The sequence below is a fragment of the Neomonachus schauinslandi genome, chromosome 3, assembly GCF_002201575.2.
Source record: "Neomonachus schauinslandi chromosome 3, ASM220157v2, whole genome shotgun sequence".
Classification (NCBI taxonomy): domain Eukaryota; kingdom Metazoa; phylum Chordata; class Mammalia; order Carnivora; family Phocidae; genus Neomonachus; species Neomonachus schauinslandi.
In genome coordinates this window covers 74,528,911-74,554,936 of record NC_058405.1, presented here as the reverse complement: position 1 = coordinate 74,554,936, position 26,026 = coordinate 74,528,911, and the positions used below count along the sequence as shown (strand labels likewise).

Genomic DNA, 26,026 nt, shown 5'->3' with positions numbered 1-26,026 from the left:
GATGCTACAACAGAGACTGCATGGCCTGCAAAGCTGAAAATATTTACTATCAGTCCTTTCACAGTAAACCTTTGCAGGTTTTGCAACTTTACTTTGCAGTAAAACTTTGCTGATCTCTAATAGAGAGGGACGCAGAAAGCGGTGAGATGGGTAGGCCTTTGGTTTTCTTAAAATTTCTAATTCAGAATAGAAGTTCCTTAAGTGGGTGAGCTTGGGTGGCACAGTCTGTTAAACACCTGACTTGCGGTTTCAGCTCAGCTTGTGATCTCAGGGTCGTGAGATCAAGCCCTGAGTGGGGCTCCATGCAGAGTCTGCTTGAGACTCTCCCTCCCAGTCTGCCACCCTCCCCCACACACTCTAAAATAAATAAATCTAAAAAAAAAAAAAGTTCCTTAAATGCCCACTATCATAACCAACCTAGAAGAAATCAGAACCATGTCTGCAGGAAGGAACTGTCCATTTGAGGCCTTCACAATGTCGCCCACATTTACCTATAAAACCAGGAGAGAAATCACAGAAGCATCAATTTTAAAAAGCAAAAAGAGAGTCAAAATGTGTCAAATATTCTTAAGAAAAATTATGATGTGAAAATCCTGGAGCCATGCTAAGAAACTTCAGCTACATTAGAACAATTTTATTTTTGGAGGGAGTCATTCCTCTAAAATGGTTATTCTTAACTGGGGGCTATTTTGCCCTCCCCTCCCACCAGGGACATTTGGCAATGTCCAGAAACATTTTTGGTTGTCACAACTTTGGGGTTTTAGGGGATGATGCTACTGGCATCAAGTGGGTGGAGGCCAGGGATGCTGCTAAACAGTCCACAATGCACAGGACAGCCCCCCACAACAAATAATTTTCTGGCCCAAAATGTAAATAGTGCCAAGGTTGAGAAATCCAAACAGACCTATTGATAGTACTATTTTTGCAACTGTGTGCTGTTCATACACTATCACGCTGTAATCACTTGCCTAATGGTGGGCTTTCCTCTGCTGCTCTGTGAGGTCCATGTAGAACAGAAAAAATGCCCATCTCCCTCCATCAATCAATCAATCAATCAATATTTGTTGACTGAATGTATGAATGAATTCTAACTTGTAACTAAGAGATATGTAAATACTAGGAACAATACCTGAAGAAAGCAATGAGTTTCTGATGCTTTCTTCCTGTGTACTTTTTCTTTAACAAACCCCTTGAGCATTTACACTGTGCTAGGTATTGAGGACACAACACTTAAAATTGGCAGGCCCTTCTTGGGCAGCTAGAAAAGCAGGGTGGGGGGGAGGTTGGGGGTAAAATTCTTTCCTAAACCAATTTCTGGACCTATATTGAAAAAAATAATTTATTTCTGAGGAGGAAGAGAACAAGGAGACTATTTTTTTATATATAATGATTATAAAGATCATTTCTATCTTCATTAATTGAACAAAGTTTAATTAAATACTTCTGGATAAAAGTGAGGAGAGAACCTTAAATGCTATAAGTGTCTATAAATGCTGAGAACACGTGCAACAGTTGGGGAGAAAAAAGGATTGACAAACATTCACAACTTACATCAAGGTCACAATGCAGTGAACAATAAAGCATTTGTAACTTATATAAACAACTAACTTACAGCAAGATCTAACAATGACTAGAATGAGATAAGCTTGAGACTTTGTAATTAAAACTAGATTTCCCCCCAAGAAACAATATTGATGCAGAAGATTATGCACCCAGGGAAGTGCTAGCAGGCAGTCATTACCCTAAGGGTGCTTATGACCAGCACATCTCTTACAAACTCTTTTTCTCTTTTGCCCAAAGGATCCCCAAATCAACTCCCTTTTCCTTTTGTAAGCACCTGATGTGTAAAGTGCTCTGTTTGCTTGTACAGGTGGTAAAATGAGTCAGAGGGATAATTCCTGGTCCTTGGCTCTGTTTGACTCATTCTTCCAGTGGAAGACACTGGGGGTAAATTAAAACTCAGATCACGTAATCACCTCTGCACAGAAAGCCCCCCTCCCCCCGCTGCAGCCTCACTTCTCTCCTCTTGTCTCTCACCAACCCTCTCCCCTGAGACTCTGCCAACCAGGAATGGAGTGGACCTCTCAGGGACTTTTTTCTCTTAGTCCCAATGAGAGGAGCAAAATGTAATCATGGTTGACTCACCCGCTCTAGCTCTCTCAGGGAAAGACATACTGATGATACTTAGAAATCAAAACACTCTTACAATTAGTGTTCAAAGGAATTTTACACTGGTCAGTAATGAATTATTGATGAGGACAAAGTATCTAGCCCCACTATGCCTTTAACCTCTATCCCAAGGGCAAATATTCATGAAAATATTCCCTGAGGTAGTCTCCATATAAAGGTTGCCTTCTGCTGGTATCCAAGATCTATAAAGAACTTCTCAAACTCAACACCCAAAAAACAAATAATCAAGTCAAAAAGTGGGCAGAAGATATGAACAGACACTTCTCTGAAGAAGACATACAAATGGCTAACAGACACATGAAAAAATGTTCATCATCATTAGCCATCAGGGAAATCCAAATCAAAACCACACTGAGATACCACCTTACACCAGTTAGAATGGCAAAAATGGACAGGGAAAGAAACAACAAATGGAGAGGTTGTGGAGAGGTTGTGGAGAAAGGGGAACCCTCTTACACCGTTGGTGGGAATGCAAGTTGGTACAGCCACTTTGGAAAACAGTGTGGAGGTTCCTCAAAAATTTAAAAATAGAGCTACCCTATGACCCAGCAATTGCACTGCTGGGTATTTACCCCAAAGACACAGATGTAGTGAAAAGAAGGGCCATATGCACCCCAATGTTCATAGCAGCAATGTCCGCAATAGCCAAACTGTGGAAAGAGCCGAGATGTCCTTCAACAGATGAATGGATAAAGAAGATGTGATCCATATATACAATGGAATATTACTCAGCCATCAGAAAAGATGAATACCCAACTTTTCCATCAACATGGATGGGACTGGAGGAGATTATGCTAAGTGAAATAAGTCAAGCAGAGAAAGTCAATTATCATATGGTTTCACTTATTTGTGGAACATAAGGAATAACATGGAGGACACTAGGAGAAGGAAGGGAAAAATGGGGGGGGGGGAATTGGAGGGAGAGATGAACCATGAGAGACTATGGACCTGAGAAACAAACAGGGTTTTAGAGGGGAGGTGGGAGGGGGGATTGGTTAGCCCGGTGATGGGTATTAAGGAGGGCACGTACTGCATGGAGCACTGGGTGTTACACGCAAACAATGGATCGTGGATCACCACATCAAAAACTAATGATGTAATGTATGGTGACTAACATAACATAATAAAATTTAAAAAAAAAAAAAAAGGTTGCCTTGTACTCTGAGCAACAGTTTGTGAAGCATCGTCTTTAAATATTCCAGTCAATGACAAAAAAGTAACACTGAGGCACATTAGAAAGCATGTAGACTTCCAACCAGACTTAAATTCAAAGCCTATTTTCACCACTTTCAGGCTGTGCGACCTTGAGCAAAATAGTTATTCCCTTTGATCCTCTACTTCCTTCCTCATCTACAAAATAGGATAATTTGACAGTTCTTGAAGACATGTTTCAGACATAAAAATCTGTAACTCTAAATATGGTAGGTGCTTATTACTAACTTAAAATACATTCTTACCTCTTTCCACATAATCATTTTCCATGCATTCTCTCTTAACACTGGAAAACATAGAACTATATTAACTGTAACAATTGCATCAGGTAAAGTCCAAAATAATAAAAGATATTTTTCCAAAAAACTAAATGTGTTTCTTTATAAAGTACTGTCCTTATTAATTTAACCTTGATATAAACTGGAAAAATATGTAAACTGTGTTCACATGCACTGCACCAAAACAGAGCAGTATGTATAATATAATGTAACTTAACATAAGGATAGATAGATGACTGTTAGGTAAAGCTATGTTAAGTTACTTCCAATCCTAAAGAGAAAACAGTTTGCCGTTACATGCTAAAATACTGGCTGATAGCCCGAAAGCAACATTATTTCTAATCAATTACAAAGATAGCACATATCAAAACTATGACTGAGAGAGACTATGTAACACCCAGATCTTCTTTATTGACATAAGAATTGCTCACATCCCAAATATTCCAATTTTGTTTATTTTATTCTAATTAACATAATTGATGATTCTCACATATAGGAAGCAGTTTCCTAATGGTTCTTTGTTTTCTATATTTCTTTAAATAATGAAACGTTATGAAACATAATACGTGTATCTATTTGGTCAATTTAGATATTTTTTATAGTGAAAGCGAATAAAAGCTTAATCTAATATCTTACCTATCGTGGTCTTTGTGTTAACTAATTTGTCTGCCATATGTCGTTTCTGTTATAGAAAAAAACCCCATTATGTTAAAAGTTCAAAGTGAATAATTCACATCATAATACAAGTCATAGTAGGTTTAGGAAAGAACAGAGGCAGCAAACCTGATTGTAAAGGATTTGGGGTTTGTTTTTGTTTTGGGGCGTTGTTTTTTTTTTTTTTTTTTGGCTATAACTAATTTCAATTTTGTTTTGCTCTTATCCAACTCTCTAAATTAAGATGTGATCTAAGGGAGGGAGTATAGCAAAGTGGTTAAGTGTGCGGCCCCTAGAGACAGCTTACCTTGGTTGACATTCCAGCTCCGCCTCTTATGAATGTAGCCAGGTCAGGTCACGAACCAGTATGTGCCTCAGTGTAAATGAATACACACACGCACGCACGCACACACACATAAATACATACAATACAGGGACTCCTACATAGTGAAGTGCTACTTAAAATGTAAGCATATTATACGTTGCTTTCAATGACTATCTTTCTAGTTAAACACATAATTAGCAATCTTGAATTATGCCCCAATTTAGCTCAAGGCTTTTGATTAAGTTTGAAAAATTCTTTCATATTATAAAGCAATCAAAAGACCAGAAACCAAATAGATTTTACTGATGACCTATCTTTTCAAGATATGAAGGCAGAAACATAGGAATAACAATAGCTAGCAATTTTGGAAAATGAGCATTAGGATTGTGAGTGAGGAGGAAGGGATCTCTAGTAGAGTGACCTCAGCTGTAGTAGGTAGGGTCAGAACAAACAGAAAACAATATTAAATATCTCTCTTCCTTCACTGCTAAAATCTGTAGGCTCATGTGAAATTGTATCTGTGGGGTCACCTGGGTGGCTCAGTCCGTTAAGCGTCTGCCTTCAGCTCAGATCATGATCTCAGGGTCCTGGGATCGAATCCCGCATTGGGCTCCTTGCTCAGCCGGGAGTCTGCTTCTCCCTCTGCCTGCTCTGCCCCTCCCCCTACTTGTGCTCTCTCTCTAACAAATAAATAAAATCTTGGGAAAAAAAAAAGGAAATTGTATCTGTGATAAGGTTAAAGGAGAAATGAAATCACTGAACAATTCCTGAACTTTTTAGCCCGTTAGGATTTTCTGGTTGCATTATAGCCTCAAAGATATATCTGATGACCACAATTAAGTCCTACTGGTTTCTCAAATGAACACACACACACACACACAATTTAAGATTTGAAATCTTAAAACTTTAATTTGTTTCTTCACATCAACTACAGATTTAAAAAATTATACCAGTTCCAACAAGAAGCTTGAAAACAACAGCAACAACAACCATGCGTCTTCTACTCAAGGGAGTAGTTTTGAGAACATTTCACTAACAGTAAACTTACATAATCTTCTACAATCTCTTTGATGCAAGAAACCATAAGAATAATCAAAGGCAAAAGAGTTGTATATTTTCCCGTTGGAGATACATCTGGAATTTGCTGCAAAAACAATCAGAGTGACCAAGAATCTTATGATGACTCTTATATTTTGCTTAACACTAAAAGTCAGGCTATTAGTGGCATACCCGGGACATAAGAACAACCCACAGTGTCAAAAAGAGGAGGGAGACTCTTAGCATATCAAAACCCTCCCTGAAGCAGGACACTAAACATTACATTATGGCAAAGTGCGACTTCTTAACACTTTGGTCATTATGTCACCTTTCCAATACTTTTGTCACATTTTGAAAAGAATAGTTCAAAACTTAAATGTCTAAAACAGCATCCTTTCAAAATAGTTAAATCCAGAAGGTCAGTTAACGGAATCTTCTTTTTGAGGCAGAAGAGAAATTTTCTTTGGAGGCACAGGTGAATAACATTTCTTATAATTCCGGTGGAAGGCACTCTGGGTCTACCCCCCACTGTTTAAAATATGAGAAATAAAGTGGGGCACCTGGGTGGCTCAGTTAAGTGTCTGACTCTTGATTTCGGCTCGGGTCATGATCTCAGTGTTGTGAGATTGAGCCCTGCTTGGGGCTCCTCACTGAGCTGGAGCCTGCCTTTAGATTCTCTCTCTTCCTCTGCCCCTCCTTGCCCCCCTTGCCCCTGCTCACACTAAATAAATAAATAAATAAATAAATGAGAAATAAAGTGATAAAAACAGGCTGTGGCAGTTTCCTGATGGATGGAAGGGTAGGTGAGGTCCTAGATTGGACCCTTTAGTTTTCCAGATTTAGACCAGTTCTTAGCCCTGTATTTCCAGACTTGGGCCTGTGTGTACTCTTTATGCTGCCTTATTTCCTGCTTATTATTTCTTTGTGTAGCAAAATAGTGTTTATTTTGAAACTCTCGATGATTCTTATCGTTACTTTAAAAGCAATCTGAGGGGGACCTGGGCTGCTCAGTTGGTTAATCATCTGCCTTTAGCTCAGGTCATGATCTCAGGTCCTGGGATGAGTCCAGAGTGGGGCTCCCTGCTCAGCAGGGAGCCTGTTTTTCCCTCTCCCTCCCCCTGCTCATGCTCTTTCTCTCTCTCGCTCTCTCAAGTAAATAAATACAATCTTTAAAAAATAAAATTAAATTAAAATTAAATAAAATTACATCAATACATAAAAAATAAAATTACATAAATACATAATAAAATTATATAAATACATAAGAAATAAAATTACATAAATACATTAAAAATTACATAAACAAATACATTAAAAGATAAAACTACATAAATACACACAAAAAATAAATACATAAAAAATAATAAAAATTAAATTGAAAATTAAATAAATAAAATAAACAAAATAAATAAGATACATACAATATAATACAATACAATTTGAGAACCAGAAGAGGAAGGTGAGAAATTTTAGGATTGCTTAGGCTATCGATTAAATCTGTCTTTCCTATAACTCCTATCTGCCCGTCCTCTCCATCTCTCTCTGCAGGGCACCTCCAAGCCAGTCTTGTCATTCGCAGGCCTCTCTCGTCTCTCCCTCGGTGAAGCCTAACCAGAGTTGGTCGCTTCACTCTAGCTCCTGACTGTTAACTGCCTTTTTCCTATCCCTAGAATACAGTCCAAGCTTCTGAATGTAGCACACTAAGCTTCTTATAACCTGATCTCAGCTGACATCTTTAGCTTCTTTTACACCTTATGCTCCAAACAAAATTTTTGCTGTTTCCTAGAATATTTCATACACTAGAAAAAAATTTAGTACTTTAAATTTTTCACAATTCAAAATACATAAAATGTTCTCAGAGAAAATTCTACCTCTTTCTCTCCCCCCTCTTTGTCCCTGTTTCCTATAAAAGGCAACCAGTGCTTCCGTTTCTGTGCCTTTGCTCACACAGTGTCCTGTGCCTGAAAGGCCTTCTCTTCTTCCGCTGCCCCTCTGCTTGCTGTTAGACTCCTCCTCCTCTAATCTTTGGCTCAAAGGTCATCTTTTTCACTAGATTTTCCTGAACCACTCACCCTCAAGCCCAAAGGACGCTGTGTTCCCCTAATACATTAAGAAATATTTATAAAGTATTTGTATGTTAAGACTACCAGCTCTCCAAAGGTAGGAGCTAGCTCTAATAATTCATCCTTGAATTCTTAATTCCATGCACAAATTTTGGTACACACTTATGGTGACCTCTATAAATGTTCACTAATGCCTGTCTTTTTTTTTTTTTAAAGATTTTATTTATTTATTTGAGAGAGAGAGAGAATGAGAGAGAGCACATGAGAGGGGGGAGGGTCAGAGGGAGAAGCAGACTCCCTGCCGAGCAGGGAGCCCGATGCGGGACTCGATCCAGGGACTCCAGGATCATGACCTGAGCCGAAGGCAGTCGCTTAACCAACTGAGCCACCCAGGCGCCCCTAATGCCTGTCTTCTGTTTAAGTTCAATTCAACAAATTCACTAAATTCTTATCCCAAAGCTTCGCCATTTTGAAGGCACTATTTCTATTCAAGGAATTTACAGTTTTCCAGGAAAAATAAAATCAGTTATAACATATAGCACAGATCATTGCTACAGAAGATGAAGATGGACTATGGCATTTCGTGAAGTTTGAAGGAAGGTGAATTTGAGCTGAGCCTTTAAGAGAATGGATAGATTATAGCCAGATGAGTGTCTTCCAGGTTAGGTAATAGAATGAACCAAGGTCTAGAGATAGGAAGAAAATTGGGGAATTGTGAGGAGGCTTGCCTCTTGGGTTGTGCTGGATTGTAGGGTTCATGATGAAAATAAGGTTGAATAAACAGGAATAAACCAAAATACGGAAAGTCTTGAATTTAACTGTTTTGAGAAGACGTTATTCCTAAAAGAAAACAGAGGGAAATCTTCTAGACATTGGTCTTGGCAATGATTTCTTGGATAGGACTCCAAAAGCACAGACAACAAAAGCAAAATGAGACAAGTGGGACTACATCAAACTGAAAAGCTTCTGCACAGCAAGGGGAACCATCAATAAAATGAAAACGCAACCTACAGAATAGGAGAAAATATTTGAAGCCCCCCCGATCTGATAAGGATGTATAAGGAATTCCAACTCAATAGGGAAAAAAAATAATAATCCAATCAAAATGGGCAAATGACCTGAATAGATATTTCTCTAAAGACAACATGCAAATGGCCAAGAGGGACATGAAAAGGTGCTCAACATCACACTAATCATCACGCAAATGAAATTCCAAATCACAGTGAGATATCACCGCACACATGTTAGGATGGCTATTAGCAAAACACAAGAAAAGAAGTGTTGGTGAGGATGTGAAAAGATTGGAACCCTTGTACACTTCTGGTGGGAATAGAAAATGGTGCTGCTGTTATAGAAAGTAATATGAAGCTTTTACAAAAAATTAAAAATAGAACTACCATATGGTTCAGCAATCCCACTTCTGGGTATTTATCCAAAAGAGTTGAAATCAGGATCTTGGAGACATAGCAGCACTCCCATGTTCATAGCAGAATTTTTCACCATAGCCAAGATATGGGAATAACCTCAATGTCTGTCAATGGATGACTGGATAAAGAAAGTGTGGCATATATACAATGGGATATTATTCAGACTTTAAAAAGTTGGAAATCCTGCCATATATAACAACATGGATGAACTTTGAGGACATTATGCTAAGTGAAATGAGCTACCCACAGAACGACAAATCCTGCATAAGTCCACTTATATGAGACATCTAACATGGTCAGATTCATGGAATCAGAGTGAAATGGTGTCAGGGGCTAGAGAGAGGGAGAGATGAGGAGTTGTTATTCAATGAGCATAAAGTTTCAGTTATGCAAAATTAATAAGTCCTAGAGATCTGCTGTACAACAGATGTCTATGGTTAACACTGCTATATTGTATACTTAAAATTGTTAAGGAGGTAGACCTCACATTAAGTGTTCTTACTGAAATACAAAAAAAGAAAAGAAAAGAAAAGAAAATTAGCTATTTTAAACTAGCATTTGGGCTTTCTTTAAACTATTCCTTTAAATATATTAAAATTATCCTATCATGGAGGTGGCATAAATTATAGAAGTTGGTCCAATAATATCTCATTAGTGATCTAAATTAGGAAGAACTGTGGACCAAATCATATATTGGGCATAAACATGTTTTTCAGCCCAAAAATGGGTCTTACTGAGTAACTTAAATATTGTAAGAAGAGAATTCTCTTCTTAACAGTGTTTGAATTTATTCTCTACATCAAATTCTTATTTCAGCTAAATGAGCTTTTTATATTTTCTTTTCTAAAAAGCTTAAACTAATAATGTGTTCAGAAATATTACCTGCAATATAGTAATGAACAGGAAGAAAGCATTAGCAGCTTTGCTAAACTGCAGATACAAATATCGAGGGAGGAATGACCACATGCTGAACTTGGCTGTGCTGTAGGTAAAAAGAAAAATATCATTATCAGTTAACACTGTGAACTCTAAAAACACCAAAGGAAAACCCAGAAGTAGATAAAATATTGTTATAAAACACTGACTCTTTTCTAAAGATTTTTTTGCCATTTTTAAAAACATTCATTATTATCTGAAAACAATGTCAGGATAAAGAAAGAATTTTCCCCATTTCAGGAACTAAGTACTATGAATACAGTAGATAAGCAAGATGTATTCCACATTTTCTAATACCCTGTAATTCTTGTAACAAAACTTCTAAACATTCATCTTATAATTCAAGGATAATAAGAGTCACCAATTTTTCTCCCTTCTCTCCCTCACAGGTTCTTTATCACTAAAAGTTATCTTAAATCCATCAACCTCCCCCCCCCCACCCCCAATGCCTACGCCATGTCATGGACAAAGAAAGTCATCATAGGTGTGTTTCTTGTTTTCTAATGAATATACTATATTTTAAAATCAGAAAGACCAGGAGTTTTGGGAAGACAACAGAATAGGAGGATCCAGAGTTCAACTTGTCCCACAAACGCACCGAGATAACAGCTCCATCACAGAGAAGCCACACCAAAAAGGGCAGGAGGGGCAGAGTTGCAGTTGGGAACCAAATTCCCGGCACAACTAACAACAAATGGCGGGGCAGGTTGGGGGGCGGGGAGGACAGCACAAGTCCCAAGAAGCAGGAGGATCTGATCCCACACAGGGCACCCCCAGACTTGGGGACCCACACTGATGAGTCCCCAAAAATCTGGCTTTGAAAACCAGCAGGGCTTCAATCCAAGAGCTGTAAAACTCAGCAGGCATAACTGTGGGAGAGCCAGAGACGGAGAGAAAGCTGAGTCCCTGCCCTTAAAGAGCCAGTATACTAAACTCAGCCCAAGACCTGACACAGAAGCAACAGTTTGAAAAGCACATGGGGTATACAGGAAGGAGATTTATTTACTAATGTTAAAACATGTGCTGGAGGAGCAGGAATCTGCATGAGATTCTTCTAGGAACAAGAGTGCTGGCAGAGGCCATTTCTCTTTCCCTTCCGCAGCCTAGATAGCCAGATGTTTGTGGGAGCTAGAAATACTTTTCATCTACCTTGCTAGCATTAGGGTGCCCCACCCCAGCATTCCCCTGTGGACCCACCCCATCCAACCTGCTTGATTCCTCAGCAGGCATCCTACCAAAACAGCTCCTGCCCCACCACACCCTGCAAGCAACTCCCACAGGGACCAGAACCACTTCAAAGTGACTCCTGCTCTGAAAAGAGGGAGAAATAACCCCACATACCAACATGCCCACAGTTTCTGCAGCCAGGCCTCTTAGCTGGCTATGCAAAAAGCAAGCCCTGCCCTACTGTGCATCTGCAGCTGTGTCAGAGAGGCTATTTGCAGACAGCTAGGCTGACTTCTGGCCGTGCCCACCAACAAGCCCACAGTAGCCACAGACAGATCTCTCCACAGTGCAGGGAGCAAACCCTGTCCTGTGCACAAACAGAAGGAAAGGTGAGTCATTGCAGCTGGCTGAACTAAGGGTAATTGAGGCCCAACCATAAGAGGAGGGTACAAGCAGCCCACAGAGGGGACACCCCTGGAGGATGTGGCTCTGGTGACCAAGGGAGATTGCACTATAGGGCACCACTCTTCTACAGAAGGCCAGTATATTCAAGTCCAGGAGATGTAAGCAACCTACCTAATACATAGATAGAGACACAGAGAGTTAGACAAATGAGGAGACAGAAGAATATGTCACAAATGAAAGACCAAGACAAAAATCACAGGAAAAGACCAAAATGAAACAAAAATAATATGCCTGATAAAAAAAAATTCAAAGTACTGATCATAAAGATACCCATGGGACTTGAGAAAAGAGTGGATGAACTCAGTGAGAACTTCAACAAAGAGACAGAAAAAATTAAAAAACCAGTGAGAGCTGAAGAATTCAATAACAGAAATAAAAAATACACTAGAGGGAACCACAAGCATATTAGAAGATGCAGAACAGATTAGCAATCTCAAAGACAGGGTAATGGAAAGCACTCAAGCTGAACAGCAAAAAGAAAAATCAATAATGGGGCACCTGGGTGGCTCAGTGGTTAAGCGTCTATCTTCGGCTCAGGCCATGGTCCCAGGGTCCTGGGATCGAGCCCCGCATCAGGCTCCCTGCTCTGTGGGAAGCTTGCTTCTCCCTCTCCCACTCCCCCTGCTTGTGTTCACTCTCTCACTGTATCTCTCTCTGTTAAATAAATAAAATCTTTAAAAAAAAAGAAAAATCAATAATAAAAAAAATGAAAATAGGTTAAGGGAACTCTGTGGCATCATCAAGTGTAATAACATCCGCATTATAGGGATCCTAGAAAAAGAAGAGAAAGAGAAGGGGGCAAAAAATTTATGTGAAGAAATAATAGCTGAAAATGACTCTAATCTGGGGACATCAAGCAATAGGAAGCAGAGAGAGTCCCTAACAAGATGAACCCAAAGATACGTACACCAAGACATATAATAATTAAAATGCCAAAGAGTAATGATAAAGAGAGAATTTTTTAAAAAGCAAGAGACAAGCAGAGAGTTACATACAAGGAAAACCCCATAAAGAGCTATAAGGTGATTTTCCAGCAGAAACTGCAGACCAAAAGTTCAGAATACTAAAAAAAAAGAAAAAAAGAAAAACCCTACAACTAAGAATATTCTATCCAGCAAGGTTACCATTCAGAATAGAAAAAGAGGTAAGGAGTTTCCCAGACAAACAAAAGTTAAAGGAGTTCATCTCCACTAAGGCAGTCTTACAAGAAATGTGTAAGGAAATTCCTTAAGTGGAAAGAAAAGGCCATAATTAAAAGAAAAGTATGAAAGGAAAAAATTTCACAGGTAAAAGCAAACACAGTAAAGGTAGTAGATGAATCACTTAAAAAGTGACTATGAAGGTTAAAAGACAAAAGTAGTGGGGTGCCTGGGTGGCTCAGTTGGTTAAGCATTGGACTTCGACTTAGGTCATGATCTCAGGGTCCTGGTATTCAGCCCCATGTCAGGCTCTGGGGAGTCTGCTTCTCCCTCTCTCTCTGTCTCCCTCTGCCCCTTCCCCTGCTTGTGCTTCCTCTCTATCTCTATCTCTCAAATAAATAAAATATTTATTAAAAAGAGACAAAAGTAGTAAAATTACCTTCCAAAAAAACTGGTCAAAATAAAAAGACGTAAAATATGACATCATATACATAAAACAGAGGGGGAAGTAAAAATTTAGTGCTTTTAGAATGTGTTTGAACTTAAGTGCCTATCAACTTAGCATAGAGTGCTAAATACATAAGATTTCATATAAATGATCCTGATGGTAACCATAGATCAAAAACCTATAATAGTTACACAAAAAATAAAGAAATCCAAGCATAGCACTAAAGAAAGCCATCAAACCACAAAGAAAAAGAGCAAGAAAAGAAAGGAACAGAGAAAAACTACAAAACAACCAGAAACAATTGACAAAATGACAGTAAGTAAATACCTATCAATAATTAAATGTAAATGGACTAAATGCTCAAATCAAAATACATAGGGTACTGTATAGATAAAAACAAACAATAATAAACAAACATAATCCATAAGCTGCTTATAAGTTACTCACTCCAGACCTAAAGACCTGAAAGTGAAGAGATGAAAAAACATACCAAGCAAATGGGAGCTTAAAAAAAAAAAAGCTGGGGTAGCAATACTAATATCAGACTAAATAGACCTTAAAACAAAGACTATAGCAAGAGACAATACACTACATAATGATAAAGGGATTAATCCAACAAGAAGATATAACAATTGTAAATATCTATGCACTCAACCTAGGAGCACCTAAACACAAAAAGCGAACATTAACAGTAATAAAGGAAGAAACTGACAGTGATACAGCTAATAGTAAGGGACTTCAACACTCCACTACATCAATGGATAGATGATCCAGAGAGAAAATCAACAAGGAAACAGTAGCTGTGAACCAGATTAGACCAGAACGACGTAATAGATATAAACAGGATATTCCATCCAAAACAGCAGAATACACATTCTTTTCAAGTGCACATAGAACATTCTCTAGAGTAAATCATATGTTAGGCCACAAAACAAGTCTTCGTAAATTTAGAAGATTGGGGAAATCGGAGGGGGAGACAAACCATGAGAGACTATGGACTCTGAGAAACAAACTGAGGGTTCTAGAGGAGAGGGGGTGGGGGTATGGGCTAGCCTGGTGATGGGTATTAAAGAGGGCACATACTGAATGGAGCACTGGGTGTTATACAAACAATGAATCATGGGACACTACATCAAAAACTAATGATGTAATGTATGGTGATTAACATAACAAAAAAAGACATTAGTAATTAGTAAAATTTGAATAAGGTCTATAGATTAGATAATAATATCAAATTGATGTTACTGTCTTGATTTTTATAATTATACTATGTCTATAAGGGAAAATGGTCTTATTTTCAGGAAACACACACTGATGTAAATAGGCATCATAGTTGCAATCCCATCTCAACTTGTTCAGAAAAAAAATGTGTGATATATATGTATGTGTGTGTGTGTATGAGAAAGAGACTACAGAGAAAAAAATTATATATATATGAGAGAGAAGGAATAATAAGACAAATGTGGCAAAATGCTAATATTTGCCAAAAAAAAAATAATATCAAGCATCTTTTCTGACCAAAATGATATGAAGCAAGAAATCAATTACAAAAAAAAAAAAAACACTAAAAAACACAAACATGGGGTGTCTGGGTGGCTCAGTCGGTTACTCTTCTGCCTACGGCTCAGGTCATGATCCCAGGGTCCTGGGATTGAGCCCCTCGTCTGACTCCCTGCTCAGCAGGGAGCCTGCTTCTCCCTCTCCTCCTCCTCCCCACTCGTGCTCGCTCTCTGTCAAATAAATAAAATCTTTAAAAAAAAAAAACCAAACACAAGCACATGAGACTAAATAACACGCACCTAATCAATGAAGAAATAAAAAAATACATGGAGACAAATGAAATTGAAAACACAGTGTTCCAAAATCTTTGGGACACAGTAAAACCTAAGGAAGGAAGTTTATAGTGATATGGGCCTACTTCAAGAAATTTTTTAAAAATCTCAAACAAAAAACCTAACCTTACACCTAAAGGAGCTAGAAAAAGAATGAATAAAGTCCAAAGCTAGTAGAAGGAAGGAGACAATAAAGATTAGAGTAGAAATAAATAAAATGAGACTAAAACATTGGAAAAAATAAATGAAACCAAGAATGGTTCTTTAAAAAAGATAAAAATCAATAAATTCTAACCAGAGTCACCAAGGAAAAAACTACTCAAATAAAATCAGAAATGAAGGAGGAGAAATAACCAACACCACAGAAATACAAAGGATTATAAGAGAATATTATGAAAAAATTATATGCCAAAAATTGGACAACCTAGAAGAAATGGATAAATTCCTAAAAACATACAATATTCCAAAACTGAAGCAGGAAGAAATAGAAAATTTGAACACACAGATTGCTAATATTGAAATTGAATTGGTAACCTAGAAACTCCAAACAAACAAAAGTCCAGGACCAGATAGCTCCACGGGTGAATTCTGCCAAACTTTTGAAAAAGAGTTACTATATAGTCTTCTCAAACTATTTAAAAAAAAGAAGAGGAGGAGGAGGAAGGAAAACTTCCAAATTCATTCTACAAAGCCAGCATTACCCTAATACCGAAACCAAATAAAGACACTGCAAAAAAGAAAATGACAGGCCAATATCCCTGATGAGAATAGATTCAAAAATCCTCAACAAAATAGTACCAAACTGAATCCAACAATACATTAAAAGAATCAGGATCAAGTAAGATTTATTCCAGAGATGCAAATGTGGTTCAATATTTGCAAATCAATTAGTGTGATATATCATATCAACAAGAAAAAGGATAAAAACATATGATCATCCTAATAGGTGCAGAAAAAGCAGTTGACAAAATATAACATCCATTCTTAATAAAAACTCTCAACAAAATAGGCTTGGAGGAAACGTACCTCAACATACTAAAGGTTTTATATGAAAAACCCACAGCTAACACTACACTCAACAGTGAAAAACTGAGAGCTTTTCCTCGAAGATCAAAAACAAGAAAAGGGTGTCGACTCTCACCAGTTTTATTCAAAATAGTACCGCCAAGTCCTCGCCACAGCAAACAGGAAAAAAAAAGGGGGGGGGGAGATCCAAATTGATAAGGAAGAAGAAAAGCTATCACTAGTTGCAGATGACGTACCATATATGAAAAACCCTTAAAGCTCCACCAAAAGACTATTAGGACTGAGAAATGAATTTAGTAAAGTTGCAGAATTCAAAGTTAATGTACAGAAATCTACTGTGTTTCTATACACTAATTACGAAGTTAGAGAAAGAGAAATCAAGAAAAAAAAATCCCATTCACAATTGCACCAAAAATAGTAAAATACCTAGGAATAAACTTAATCAAGGAGGTGAAAGACCTGTACTCTGAAAACTATAAAACAGTGATGAAAGAAACTGAAGAGGACACAAACAAATAGCAAGATATTTTGTGCTCATGGATTGGAAGAATCAATATTCTTTAAATGTCCATACTACCCAAAGCAATACTTATCAAAATACCAACATTTTTCACAGAACTAGAATAGTCTTCAAATTTGTATGAAGCTGCAAAAGACCCCAAATAGCCAAAGCAATCTTGAGAAAGAAGAACAAAGCTAGACATATCACAGTCCCAGATTTCAAGATTTACAATAAACCTATAGTAATCAAAACAGTATGGTACTGGCACAAAAATAGACACATAGGTTAATAGAACAGAATAGAGAACCTAGAAATAAACCCACACATACCATCACTTAATCTACGACATAGGAGGCAAGAATATACAATGGGGAAAAAAGAGTGTCTTTAAGAAATGGTACTGGGAAGGGCGCCTGGGTGGCTCAGTCGTTAAGTGTCTGCCTTCAGCTCAGGTCATGATCCCAGGGTCTTGGGATCGAGTCCCACATCGGGCTCCCTGCTCAGCGGGAAGCCTGCTTCTCCCTCTCCCACTCCCCCTGCTTGTGTTCCTGCTCTCGCTCGCTCTCTCTCTGTCAAATAAATAAAATCTTTAAAAAAAAAAAGAAAGAAATAGTACTGGGAAAACTGGACAGCTAAATGCAAAAGAATGAAACTGGACCACTTTCTTACACTACACACACACACACACACACAAAAAAAAAACCCTCAAAATAGATTAAATATCTAAATGTGAGACCTGAAATAATAAAACTCCTAAGCAGGTATTTCTTTGGCATTGAACGTAGAAATATTTTTCTAGATATGTCTTCTCTGGCAAGAGAAACAAAAGCAAAATTAAACTATCAGGACTACACTAAAATAAAAAGCTTTTGCATAGTGAAGGAAACCATAAACAAAACAAACAGGCACCCTACTGAGTGGGAGAAGATATTTGCAAATGATATATCCAATTAGAGGTTAACATCCAAAATACATAAACTTATTCAACTTAAGACCTCCCCACAATTAATCTGATTAAAAATGGGCAGAGGACCTAAATAGACATTTTTCCAAAGAAGACATACAGATGGCCAACAGATACACAAAAAGATGCTCAACATCACTAATCATCAGGGAAATGCAAATTAAAATCACAATGAAATATCACCTTACACCTGTCAGAATGGCTAAAATAAAATAAAAAACAAGAAATAACAAGGGTATAGAGAAAAAGGAACACTTGCACACTGTTGGTAGGAATGCAAATTGGTGCAGCCCCTGTGGAAAACACTATGGAGGTTCCTTGAAAAATTAAAAATATAATTACCATATGATCTAATAATACACTTTGGATATTTATCCAAAGAAAACAAAAACCCAAATTCACAAAGATCATGCACACCTATATTTACTGCAGCATTATTTACAATACAAGATATAGAAGCAACCCAAGTGTCCATCCATAGTTCAATGGGTAAAGGTGTAACACATATATACAACAGAATATTACTGTCATAAAAGAGAATGAAATCTCGCCATTTGCAACAGCATTGATGAACCTAGAGGGTATAATGCTAAGTGAAATAAGTCAGTCAGAGAAGGACAAATACTATATGATTGCAGTCATATGGGAATTTAAAAAAGAAACAAAAAAGAGACAGACTCAAATGCAGAGAATGAACTGGTGGTTGTCAGAGGGAGGTGGGGGGGTGGGTGAAATAGGTAAAGGGGATTAAGAGTACAGTTATCTTGATGAGCACTGAGTAATGTATAGAACTGTTGAACCACTATATTGTAGTCCTGAAATTAATATAACTCTGTATGTTAACTAAACTTCAATAAAAAAAAGAAGCCAAACGCTCAATTCCCTAATATAGGATATTGGTGGACAACTCAGCAGATCTATGAGATTTCACTGGAAAACACTTTACCTCATAGGTAGGTATACTAAAGAGAGCTCCCAAATGACAGTGTGCTGCTTGGTATTGCCATGAACAGGCACAAGCGAGAGGAGAGGCCAACTCAGAGAAAGAAACCTTGAAGGTGAGATGAAAACACAGCCTATTCTTGGTGGTGAACTTGAGAATTCAAAGTTTCTCAAGGCCTGAGACAACTGTTATAGCCTGAAGCATCCACACCAAGTGTTTCTTGCAGGTGAGGGCCACATCTTCTTCCTCCTTCCTCTCCTCCCAGCTACACACACTTCTCACCTGAGTTTTTGCAGAAACTGTTCCTAAGGGGTTCATTGAGGTAAATGGTGCGGACTTTGGACACATCTGATTCTTGCAGAGATTGTTGCCAGCCCATCTTTTCCTCCACCTTCTGACAGCCCAAAGAGAAATCGACAGGTCCTGGATCAAGAAGGCACAGGGATGTTACACAGAAATGCAAATGAAGTCAGGCTCCAGGGACAGTAGGAAGTGCATTGCATCTTCTGGTTGGGCACTTCAGCCTGTGAGTCCCCTGGAGACAGACTGCTTTCTTAGCCCCCAGCTCCTCATCTACCCAATCCAGGGATTGGGCCCCCTAGACCTCCCCTGCCACCCTGCATTGGGGGAGGCAGCTCTACTTCTCTCACAGCTCCCACAGCCCCCTCCCCTCGCCTCCCCAGCCCCAGAGGCTCTGGATGGGCACTGAAACTCTGCCCAAGGAGGAGACTGGGAACCAAGCAGTGATATAGGACCCAGCAGCTGGGTCAGAAAGAGGAGAGGGGAGGGGAGAAGGTGAAGAGGGCTGGGGGACAGGGAGGGGAGAGTGTCTTGGCTGAAGAGCAATAGTTCCCTGACCAGAGAGCAGCCCCTGACCATGATGGTCTTAACACTCCCCTCAGTTTGACTTAATTTTAAACAGATGTCTTATCCATAGACCCCTGAGCTCCCTTTCCTTTTTGCTAACATAAAACATTTACTTTAGAATACCTAACTGTAAATTCTTACTCTACTCCCTTTGAAATGTATATAAACATCCTTAAAAGCCCCTTGCCAGCTTTAAGATCCAGGGAATGCCTTTCTCAAGGACCTGGGATGTCTCCGAAATGTAATCATCAGAGAAGATCTCCATGGTAAGGTAGGAGCCTAACTTCAGGGGGTGCCTTGCTCCAAGGATAAAACTCCCTCCTGTCATGAAGATAAGAGAAAATGTATTTATTCTTTGGGCAAGGCCAGTTGGCAGACACAAGTGGCCAATGACAATCCCCACGTTCCCCACCCCAGCTCTTATAAACTCTCCCATCTTTCATTTCAGCTGAGGTGAGTTCACTTTCTCTCCCCTATTGCAATAGTCTTTAATCAAGTATTCCTTGCCTGGTTAACTTTGCCCAGGCAATGTTTGCTTTGATATCTCCTAACCCAAAAATGAATGAGGTTTTTGACCAAGGGGCCAAGGAAAGTCCCATTTGTTTCTGATGAGAAACAGAGGCTAGTATGCTCTCAACAGTAACAGCATCTTTGTGCCAGTCCATGTGCTCAGATTTCCTCAGACTTGCCGAAAGTCCTGTAGCACAGGATTGACATGGATATTCAGATCCTGGAGTAAAGGAACTTTCCCACCATCATTGATGTTTAGTTTAGCTATTTCTCTTCAAGCATTTCCCTAACAACCCATCCATGTGTGAGGGTGAAGAAACAAAAGGTGAGTGATAGTTAACTAAGGAGCTGCTGATGAAAATAAATAAAGCTCAAATCACCTGACTAGACACCTGTGATCTTCAAGGCTACCTGCTAACCAGCTACCTGAGAGAAGAGTGCTGGTGACCAAGAATCCTAGTTTTAAAGCCTAAGCTAATGTCCCAGCTCACACACTAGGTGCCTCCCGCTACACCAACATGTCTCTTCAGCAAATAACTGGTCTGTTAGAGTGGGTCCCTAAAATTGAGTAATAGTAGGGGCACCTGGGTGGCTCAGTCGTTAAGCGTCTGCCTTCAGCTCAGGTCATGATCCCAGGGTCCTGGGATCGAGCCCCGCATCAGACTCCCTGCTCAGCGGGAAGCCTGCTTCTCCCTCTCCCGCTCCCCCTGCTTGTGTTCCCTCTCTCGCTGTGCCTCTCTCTGTCAAATAAATAAATAAAATCTTTAAAAAAAAAAAAAAAAAAACAAAAATTGAGTAATAGTAAAAAATAAGCCGGCACAGAATCTATGAAAAAGTATGCAGCCATTTGCCCAAAAAAATGACACAGTATAAGGAACAAAAGACAAAGGAAATTCTTGTTTGCACATCAAAAGAATTGTTACAAAACACAGAGAAAATGCATTTCTTGTAAAAGAAATTAAATATGGCCATTATGAAATAAGAGGTCAAAAAAAAGAAATACAAAAATACTTTTTAACATGATAATAAGACTGCAGAAGAATTTTTAATGTGACCTGAAAGAGCTCAGAAAAGAAATGAAAGAGAAATATCTTAAGAAAAAGGAAAGCCATGGGCGCCTGGGTGGCTCAGTTGGTTAAGCGACTGCCTTCAGCTCAGGTCATGATCCTGGAGTCCCTGGATCGAGTCCCGCATCGGGCTCCCTGCTCGGCAGGGAGTCTGCTTTGCCCTCTGACCCTATCCCCTCTCATGTGTTCTCTCTCATTCTCTCTCTCTCAAAATAAATAAATAAAATCTTTAAAAAAAAAAAAAAGAAAAAAGAAAAAGGAAAGCCACATTAGAAGCAACTACACAACAGACAGCTGAAAAGAGGCATGTCCTGCACAGACTATAGAAAACTAAGCAAAATGAGGGGCACTTGGGTGGTTCAGTTGGTTAAGCAGCTGCCTTCGGATCCCAGGGTCCTGGGATTGAACCCCACCCCCCCACCTCCCCATTTCGGGATCCCTGCTCAGCAGGAAGCCTGCTTCTCCCTCTCCCTCTGCCTGCCGCTCCCCCTGCTTGTGTGCTCACTCTCTCTCAAATAAATAAAATCTTTGTTTTTTTTAAGATTTTATTTATTTATTTTTGACAGAGACACAACGAGAGAGGGAACACAAGCAGGGGGAGTAGGAGAGGGAGAAGCAGGCCTCCTGCTGAGCAGGAAGCCCGATGCGGGTCTCGATCCCAGGACCCTGGGATCATGACCTGAGCCGAAGGCAGACGCCTAACCATCTGAGCCACCCAGGCCTCTCAGATAAATAAAAGCTTTAAAAAAAAAAAAAACTAAGCAAAATGAAATGAAAAAGAGCACAGAAGATAAAGAACTGGAGAAAAAGTATAGATGTGGGACAAAGGATATCCAATATATGTATATTTGTTATCCTTGAGGAAAAAATAAAAAATAAAATAAATAAAAATATTGGTAAAATAGATCTTTCTTTAATGAGAACATAACTAAGAAAGATCTGATACAAAATAAATGCCAAGACACTTCTTGACAAAGTTTATTGGACTTTAAGAATAATGAAAAAAAATCATTATTAGACAAATCAAATCACTTTGGAAGGTTGAAGAGAGGGAATACTGGGGCCACACTCAGACGTCACCATTGAAGTATTCAAGCTAGAAGCAGGAGACCCAGATATCCTATCAAGAAATGAATGAAAAGCTGATAAACGAGATGTAGAAAGCAGTGATTTCTCTGGATATAAAAATAAGGATCTAGATAATGGTAGGCCATCTTATTGTGACCAAACTCTGTTGAAATAGCTTCAAATGCTGACTTTTAAGGGAAAAAAAGCTTTTTAAATTCATTAGGCAAGATAGTAGCTATTATCAAGTCAAATTTTAATCAAAAACAAAAATCAAGAGAAGTAGGCAAAAAATTCAAAAAGCACTTTTCTCCTGAAGAAATTTGCCAATTAATACTAAAGTTAGCTGTGGGGAAACAGGGGGTATTTAAGTCAAGGCTCAGGTTGCGCCCAAGATGGAGACTCTGAGAAACCCCATAGTCAAACAGATTCATCTCAGGGCCAGAGTGAAGTAGAAAGAATGCTGCTCCATTATCCTTCAACCACTCCCACAGGGCTTTGGAGAAAGTTGCCTTGGTATCATTCTGAGGAAGGAGAGGAGAGAGAATGACAGACAGACATAGAGACAGACAGACATAGAGACAGACAGACATAGAGACAGACAGACAGAGACAGACAGAGACAGACAGACAGACATAGAGACAGACAGACAGAGACAGACAGACAGACATAGAATGAGAGACAGAATGAGAGACAGAATGACAGGAAGGAGGGCGGTTTCTAGCAGAATGACCCAAATTGGCATCACCAGAGTTGTCCAAGAAATCTCAAGCATTGACAGTTCAAAATGGTTCAGAATTGGCAGTGCTACGGGTAAAAGCAAATATGAATCCTCTCCAAAGAAAAATCCCTTCATCCTAGGCCTCAAGGAACCCCCCAAAATTATTTATCAAAGGAAGGAAGTACTATACAAAAGAAACAAAAATTATTAAGAACCATTACAAACAAAAGACTACCGAAAATACCCACTACAGATTTCTTTAAAAGAAAATAAACATGTTTATTATGTATGAAGAAAAACATGCTTTAAAATAACTATATGGAGGGGCGCCTGGGTGGCTCAGTCGTTAAGCGTCTGCCTTCAGCTCAGGTCATGGTCGACCACCAGGGTCCTGGGATCGAGCCCCGCATCGGGCTCTCTGCTCGGTGGGAAGCCTGCTTCTCCCTCTCCCACTCCCCCTGCTTGTGTTCCCTCTCTCGCTGTGTCTTTCTCTGTCAAATAAATAAATAAAATCTTTAAAAAAAATAAAATAACTATATGGAGAGAAACTATGGGAAGTGACACAGAAATTTGAAATAGAACCAAATAAAATCTCTAAAATGGGGCAAGTCCTAATGAAACTTCAAAATTCAATGGGCAGGGATGCCTGGGTGGCTCAGTCGGTTAAGCATCTGCCTTCGGCTCCCGTCATGATCCCAGGGTGCTAGGATCCAGTCCCACATTGGGCTCCTTGTTTGGTGGGGAGACTGCTTCTCATTCTGTTGCTTCTCTCTCTGCCTGCTGCTCCCCCTGCTTGTGCTCACTCTCTCTTTCTGACAAATAAATAAAATCTTTAAAAAAAATTCAATGGACAAATTTGGCAGCAGATAGGATGCTGCTGAGAGGGAAAATAATAGTGATAGAAATTACCCAAAATACAGCATGGGGAAGCAGGAAAACAGAATATCCATAAAAGAGCTTAAGAGATCAAGTAAACGAAGTGAGAAGATCTGGCAAAATTTCAATTGAGTCCTGATGGGAGAGGGGGAGAGAGGGAGAGGAAGGATGAGAGAATGAGAAGGAGAGAGACAGAAAGAGGGAGGGAGGGGGAGAGAGAACGAGAGAGAGAGAGAGAGGGAGAGAGAGGAGAGAGAAATAGGACAAAAGCAACATGTGAAAAGACAATGGCTATGAATTTTTCACAAAGGCAAGAAAACCAATAAATCTCAAACAAGGTAAATAAAAAAATCACACTTAGACTTATAATGAATATGCAGAAAACAAAAGACAAAGAGGAAATCGTAAAAGCAGTCAGAAAAAAAAAAGAGGAAGGAACTCTTCCCAAAATATTTTATGAAACCACATTATGATGCCAAAACCAGACAAAGTCATTACAAGAAAAAAAAAACAGTACAAATTAAAATCCTTTATAAACATGAATACAAAAATCCTTAGCAAAATACTCAAACTCAAATCTACCAATATTTAAAATGATTACACATCATGACTTTTATGGGTTGAATTGCACCTTCACACAAAAGAAGATACATTGATGTCCTAACCCCCAGTACCACAGAATGTGACCTTATTTCAAAATAAGCGGTCTTAGTCTGTTCAGGCTGCTCTAATAAAATACCACAGACTAGGTAGCCCATAAACAACAAATTTATTTCTCACAGTTTTGAAGGCTGGGAAGTCCAAGATCAAGGCACCAGCATGGTGGTTTTGGTGAGGGTCATCTTCCTGGTTCACAGCTGGTCCATTCTCATCATGTCCTCACATAGTGGAAGGGGCTAAGGATCTCTCTGGGCTCTCTTTTATACAGCACTGATCCCATTTGTGAGGGCTCCACCTGCATGCTTAAGCACCTCCCAAAGGCTCCACCTACTAATACCCTCACTATTGGTGGTTAGGATTTCAACACATGGATTGGGGGGAGAGGGACACAAACATTCAGAACATAGCTTAAGTTCCCTGCAGAGTTAACTAAATTAAGATAATGTCAAAGGGTGGGCCCTAATCCAATATGACTGCAGTCCTTATGAAAAAGGGAAATTTGGTCACAGAGACAGATACACATATAGAGGGAAGACAGTGTGAAGAGACAGGGAAAATGCCTGAAGATGGAGGTACAGAATGGAATCATGGCTGCTACAAACCAAGGAACATCTGGAGCTCCCAGAAGCTGGAGGAGGCAAAGAATGATCCTTCACCCACAGATTGCAAATAAAGCATGGCCCTGCTGACACCTTGATTTCAGACTTCTATCCTTGGGAGTTCTGAGACAATAGATTTCTGTTGTTCTAAGTCACCCAGTTTGTGGTACTTTCCTATGATAACCCCAGGAAACTGATAATAATCTAGTGGGTTTATTCCAAGAAAGGAAGTTTGATTCATCATTTGGAAATAAAATGATGTAATTTGTCATCTCAAAAGATTAAAGGAAAAAAAAGCCCTATGATAATCTCAATAGATACAGATGCATTTAACAAATTTCAACATCAATTGATAAAAACTCTCAGCAAGCCAAGAAAATCGGGTAAGTTCTTCCACCTGATGAAGGATATCTATGAAAAACCTGCAGCAAATATCAGACTTAATTGCAAAAGACCAAATGCTTTCTTCCTAAGATTGGCAACAATGCAGGCTGTCCTTACTCACCACATGTATACAATATTGTACTGGAGGTTTTGTCTTGCAATAGGCAAGACAAACAAAAAGCAAAGAGAAAAGAAAGAAATAGAACTCTATTCACAAACTACATGATGGCCTATGTAAAATTCTCTCAAAGAATCTATTTTAAAAACTGCTCTGGTGTAACATGTAAAAATAATTGGAGATTAAGACTCCCATCCTCGTAAAGAGAAAAAAAACTGATTAAACTGAAAATTTACAACTCTTCTTAGATCCATCAGAGAATCAGGTCACAAGGCAAATTGTCTCCCCAAAAACTGAAGAGTTGGGTGAATACAGAGAATCACAATTTATCTCTGGAGCCAGCAACTGGTAGAAACCTGTAGAGGGTAATTGACTAATTGCAGAAAGCTCAACCATGCACTAGCTTTGAGATAAAATCTCCGGGGGACATGGCCCAAGAGGGAGACCTTAAGGAACACCACCAGCTTCTCAGGGTGAAGATCAGAGAAAAGGCCGCTCATGCTTCCAGCAAGAGATGGGGGAAAGGAACCATTATAAAATATGCTCAGCA

At 39.0% G+C, this 26,026-nt stretch overlaps 1 protein-coding gene across 1 annotated transcript in view; it reads right to left on the bottom strand.

Annotated features, from left to right (window-relative positions):
* The window catches only part of LOC110570205 (phospholipid-transporting ATPase IB-like), a 180,179-nt gene extending 161,191 nt beyond the window's left edge, over positions 1-18,988 (bottom strand). The window contains 6 exon segments of the mRNA XM_021678187.2: positions 418-491; positions 3,648-3,688; positions 4,317-4,362; positions 5,708-5,803; positions 10,070-10,215; positions 18,892-18,988. Coding sequence (XP_021533862.2) covers positions 418-491; positions 3,648-3,688; positions 4,317-4,362; positions 5,708-5,803; positions 10,070-10,215; positions 18,892-18,988 — 500 coding nt within the window.
* Between the last annotated feature and the right edge of the window lie 7,038 nt (positions 18,989-26,026).